Here is a 5647-nt window from a genome sequence, read left to right as displayed (position 1 = left end):
ATTTTAAAAAAAAAAATGTTTATTTTTAATTGAATTGTAATTTATATGATATATATTATATTTTTGAAAGTTTTAAATAAATTTAAATTTTAATAAATATCAATAATAAAATCATATATTAGAAATAAGACCAAGATCCATCCAATAATACAACATACAAACATAGAAGCTTTGTAGCATCCAATGTTCCTATTGGAATAGTACAAACCTGAAACAATTTTAAATAAATTGGAATACGCAATTGCAAAGATTAGCTACATGTACACATATAAAATTTTACTCAGATATTCCCCTCAAAGTTCAGCTTAAGGGATCACGTACCATCTGAATAAGCTTTATGTGTCCACTCCAGTTACAAACCTGTGAAAGATGTGCCTAATTCCATTAAAAGAAACATAGCAGATAGTTAAGCAAATCGCAGATAGTTAACTGAAGAATTCAAAGAAAGCTACATGAGAAAAATAGCATACGTAGTAAGCTACCTTAGACTAAGAGACTCACCAAATAATAGGACAATAAGAGATGGCAAGAAGGCACACAAAATGGTGCCAGCCAATTCGCACATTTTAGACAATAAATAAGAAAACAGTGTTCATTCAAATATAGTTTTTCATAAATTATGAAGGGTAATTAAAGGAAAACTAACATCAATGATGAGATGTTGCAATAATATATAAAACCACTGAAACCCATTTCACAAGAACGAGAAACAGAGCAATTCATTACTCAAAATGAAAAAAACACATATGTTAAGATAGATATATATAATAATTATATCTGTGTGTGCTGTGTTTATGATCCCATTCGAAACAGAGCAACTCATTAATCAACATACAAACAAAAATCTAAAAAGTGCAAGAGGATAATTCATGACCCTTTTCCCGTCTCAACTACGGCCCAGTCATATATGTTGTTTCTCACTCTATAATAGTACTGCACTAGTTTTATCATTCTAAAAAATGGCTTGAAAAAATAGAAACCACAAGTCACATGACATATTTGGCTTTATTAAATTTTCAAGCAAAATAGAACATGTATACCATATATAAACCTCAGTCCTTACCTTGGTATCATTCCCTATACATAGACTCAACTAGCAAGTTTAAGCAAAACAAAATAATAAAAATGTAACACTCAAAACCCTTTTCATGTATCATTTATATAATTTCATCATGGAAAATTTCAACAACCAATGGCAATGAGAAACCCCAATTAAAAAAAGTCTACTCATCATAACTCAATTAACAATTCTCGTATCTGAGATACATGATCAATAGTAGAGTTTAGATATCTTTTTTTTTTTGTTATAACTTGTGTCAAACATAGCAACCAAATAGATTAATAACACAACAGAGACAGCTAAACCAGCCAACAAGAACTAGAACAGACAAACTACACCAGGACCTAATCCTGGGAATTACACTAAAAACAAAGTAAACGAACATAATATAAAGGCTAACAGAATAGAGAAATAAACAACAATACAAAGACTTAAGACCCTAGCACACCAGATGTAAATGGATAATGGCATAGACTGACCTTGCTCAAACTCCTTGTGGTCTTGGAATATTCATGTAGGGATATGTTCATTGTTCAGCTCTCCATGGCACCTGTTCTTCCTGCCCATTTAGCCAGATTATGGGCTACTAGTTACAGCTCTTCGAAATGTACTGAACTTCCACCATAGTATACGCCATAAGTTCATAACAATACATTTCATAGTAAATATTTTAGAAATTTAACATAAAAAAGTAGGCTTCCAATGACAATTAATCTCCATGACCATCAATCTACAACATTGACTTAATGTAGGAAAAAAATGGTTCAAGAATCATAATATATGCAAGCTGATACAGTACCTTAATCCAGGGATTACTTGTGTGTCCTAAGCTTATAAAACTGCTACTGCTGATCAAAATCAAATGAACATACAACAATCAATATATATATTCTATGATCCCTCTTATATGATGTAACAATTAATTATGGTAAAATGCTTTCACATTCTTCACATCATATCCCAATACCTGTAACAATGCAAAACATTTTTAAGCTGATGAGCAAGTTAAAAAAGAAAAAGAGCATTAATGAATTGTTAATATCTGCATATACCTTCTGAACATAAAAGCATTATTTTCTGAAACAATTTTTTTATTATAAGATCAGAATTGATAGATTGAAAATGAGAAAATACAAAAGCAATATTAGAGACAAATAATCCTTTAGCTTTGGTGTTATTATTATAAATGTCTTGATTATTAATCACAGTTGACTTATATATAGTATAATAGAAGGTAAAAGGAAAACAACTCAATACCTCAGAACCTTCTTTTATGCATTCATCAAACTGCTTTGTTTTCAAGTAACATGACATCAAGTTTAGTGAGCATGCCAACTGTAGTGATTGACCTTTCGATGATGGAATGCCTTTTAGGTTCTTTTTTGCCTAAGATTTGAAAGATGAAAAGTACTAATCATACTCAAAAACCAAAAGTTCACACTGAAAGTAGAGAAAGTTCTCTTCAAGTAGGCCAAAGTAACAGTAAATATACTCACAAGACAGTACTTCTGCAAGGCATCATTGCACTTTCCCTGGCTATGAAGCTCATTTCCCTGCCAAATTATATGCAAAACAAGTGTGAATGAAAACAATGAAGATAGACTAGGGGAATCTACAAACACTTTATGAAATATATGTTCCACTATATAATCGAATGGTTGATCATTGATGTTTTAATCAGTCCTTAATCAATAAAAAATGATAAATTAAATTGAATTGCTGGTAAAAGTTTTCTAAAGACAGTATTTGATTTTTTCCCCTCTAGAAGTAGAAACATTGCAAATTAAGTGATATAGTTAAGATTTTCTAAGATTAAAAGCAGTTATTTCTCTACTAGCAAGAACATTGCAGATCAAGTGATATAATTAAGATTTCTAAAATTAACAACAGTTGTTTAAAAACATTGTAGACAAAATGATCTACTTAAGATTTTTTTTTCAGGATTTTAGAGCATAAAAAGAAGAAGAAAAAAAGTATTTTGCTCTTTTTTTAGCACACCTTTTTCGCCATCTTTTTCTTAATATAATGTCTCTCAAGCAAAGGTATAAATAAAGATAATATTTTAAGGGTCCTTTAATGAAACATGTGGCCCTTTCATCAGTATGTAGTTTCTTTGAGTTTGTCAAACTTTTAAGAAACATATAAATCAGTCTTAATGTGAAAAATCAGAGATTGATAATCAAATCGTCAGTTTACGCATTCTTCATTTCATCCTAACTCTCTAATCCACTCTTCATTCCATGTTCAGAAAATCAGAAATAGTAGAGGAGTATCATTATAAGAAACCAAAAATAAAAACTGCCCATCCTCTAAGTCACACTAATAAAAAAATTTAAGCTATAAACGAAACTACTATATAGGATCTGGGTCACAACTTTCCTATCAGTAAGAGGGTTAAAGCTTATGGAAGGTAGTTGTTTCAGTTGAGGCATTTAGCCAACTTGCATAGGCCTCATCTCTACAGAAAGCAATGAAAAAATTTCCCTATAAATTACTGAAGGATTTCCTTTCATCTCTAAAGGGAACCACAAGCGAGTTTGGCAAATAGGTTCCTGATCTAAAGGTCTCAGGTATACATATCCTATAACTATAATAATGGGGTATTCTTTCCCTTTTAAGTACTTGTTGCTCCCTGTTTATCAAAACGAAAGTTAAGAATGCTAACATCCTGTGGTGCCAGTAACTATTAATAAAGTTTGTGTACCAAACAAATAAAATAGTTCATTTAGTTTTGGCAGCACTGCAAATGACAAAATCCACGCTACCCTCTAAGTCAATAAAACTAAAGTTAATGAATTTACTGTTCAATATGTATTGAGAACAAAACTTAAGCTTAGGGATACTATCTTTCATCGTGTAGGTGGCCAACTTAATGCAATGCTTACTCAGCCAAAAAAATTAAGAATCTCAATGTTAACATTAAAAATTTCTCAAAATGCAAAAACAAAAGATAAGAAGAAACAAACCTGTTTCTTCAGCATCTGAACTCCATTCAATTTATAAGTGATCTGGGCATCAAGACGTGTACGCATAGCTGCTATCTCTTTAGGCGTTGAGTTAGCCATCTTCTCTCCAATCTCAGCCATCTCCTCTGGACGGGTATGCTTCAACTGTTCCATTGTATTCTTTAGGTCTTCAAGCCTCAAGTTCTTCATGCCTTCAGAGGCCATCTTCAATAACTCTAGATTAGACATCATCTGCAGCGCCAGTTAGGCATAATTACCATCACAATCATGCCCAGTTAGGAAAGCATAGGTGAATTCTAATAAAACCAAAACCCCAATTATCAATGAAAGTGATCTTATAAGAATGTTTTAACCCCACGTTACAATCAAACCAATAGTAGCTCTTCTACAACACAAGAAAATTTCTATAGTTTTATAAACAAATCAAGGTAAGATTTAACAACACAAAACTCTACAAAAGATCCAATTCCACATTTTGAATATTCGATCCCAGAAATCAGAAGAAAGAAAGTTGAGAAGAATTTTTGGGAGTTTGAACTTTGAGAGGAAAAAAAATAAAGAAAAGGGAAATATGAGAGAGGGTGGAGGTCTATACCTAGGGAATCTTTCGTGCACCTGAGGTGTTGTCACCTAAGGAGGAAACCAGTCGCTGGAGAAGAGAGGTTGACTCCAGTCACACGAGCTGTTGTGGATGTCGAACAATAGCGGGGTTGCTGTCCTGGGATCGAATGGCGGCTGGGCTACTATCTTGGGGTGTTGTCCGGGTTGTCGAACGGAGGCGGGGGGTGCCGTCACGGAGGAGGTGCTACGCGCGGGGTTGTCGAACGGAGGTGGAGGGGGTCACGATTAACCTAGAAATAGGTCATTCTTTAAAAAAAGTAAGGAAGAGAAAAAAATTATCTGTTTTAAAAAAAAGGGGTTTATACCTTTTTGTACCTTATGTTTTTTTCCATTACCTGTTTGGACCCTGTATTTTGACAAATTACTTTTTGGACCCTATGTTTTGTAAAATGTTTAAAATAGAACCCTAAACTTGATTTTGGTCAATGTTTTCTCAACTAAAATTACAAATAATTTACCAAACTAACAATTCAAAACAAAAATAAAATCATTCTGCTTAAAATCTGTGTTGTTATATTCAATTTTTTCTTCATCAAAATTGAGTTTAGGGTTCTATTTTAACCATTTTACAAAATATAGGGTCCAAAAAGTAATTTATCAAAACACAGGGTCCAAACAGGTAATGAGGCAAAACACAGGGTCCAAAAAGGTATAAACCCTTAAAAAAATAGTTTTTATTAGTTTTAAAAGAAAAAAATAAAATTAATACAATAAATTTTTAATAATTATGGTTGTGTTTAATTGGTAAAAAAATTTATATTGTTTGGTAAAAAAGTTTTTATTTAATTAATTAAAAACTTAACAATTAAACATAAAATGTGTATGGTAACTTTATTTTTATTTGTTATTTTTTAAAATTTTAATTAAAAATTATTAAATTTTGAAAATAGAATTTTTTCACTTTCCAAATTTTTTTAAACTGTTTTCGACTTTTCCTTTCTTTTTTTCTTCTATTCTTCAAATCAACACTTCATATTGTTAAATCAAAAATAAAAATAAA

General features: G+C 31.4%; 1 protein-coding gene across 8 annotated transcripts; it reads right to left on the bottom strand.

Moving 5' to 3' along the window:
* Positions 1-1569: 1569 nt before the first annotated feature.
* On the bottom strand, positions 1570-4169 carry LOC133803655 (outer envelope protein 61-like). 8 transcript variants are annotated; one of them, XR_009878081.1, is made up of 5 exons: positions 4027-4169; positions 2557-2613; positions 2318-2446; positions 1860-2027; positions 1570-1670 (listed from the first exon to the last, which is right to left on the bottom strand). XR_009878081.1 is itself a non-coding variant. In XM_062241760.1 (5 exons), exons 1-4 carry the CDS (start codon positions 4144-4146, stop codon positions 1903-1905), a joined length of 312 nt encoding a protein of 103 aa, XP_062097744.1. In that variant the 5' UTR covers positions 4147-4169; the 3' UTR covers positions 1570-1670; positions 1860-1902. The 8 variants fall into 8 exon arrangements, 6 of the variants coding, with proteins under 6 accessions (XP_062097744.1, XP_062097745.1, XP_062097746.1 ...); XR_009878082.1 differs by having other exon boundaries at positions 1570-1619; XM_062241760.1 differs by having other exon boundaries at positions 1860-1908.
* Positions 4170-5647: the final 1478 nt, after the last annotated feature.

The sequence above is a fragment of the Humulus lupulus genome, chromosome X, assembly GCF_963169125.1.
Source record: "Humulus lupulus chromosome X, drHumLupu1.1, whole genome shotgun sequence".
In the NCBI taxonomy this organism is placed as follows: Eukaryota; Viridiplantae; Streptophyta; class Magnoliopsida; order Rosales; family Cannabaceae; genus Humulus; species Humulus lupulus.
This window is presented reverse-complemented; position numbering and strand designations above follow the sequence as displayed.

What these genes read in the sequence shown, in the direction of transcription:
- LOC133803655 (XM_062241759.1), bottom strand. Translation starts at nt 4,146, where the DNA reads ATGGCTGAGATTGGAGAGAAGATGGCTAACTCAACGCCTAAAGAGATA. An exon ending in TTCAGATGCTGAAGAAACAG is followed by an intron (nt 2,614 to 4,026) that starts GTTTGTTTCTTC and finishes ATAATTTGGCAG; the next exon opens with GGAAATGAGCTTCATAGCCA. An exon ending in GCATAAAAGAAGGTTCTGAG is followed by an intron (nt 2,028 to 2,317) that starts GTATTGAGTTGT and finishes GCATTGTTACAG; the next exon opens with GTATTGGGATATGATGTGAA.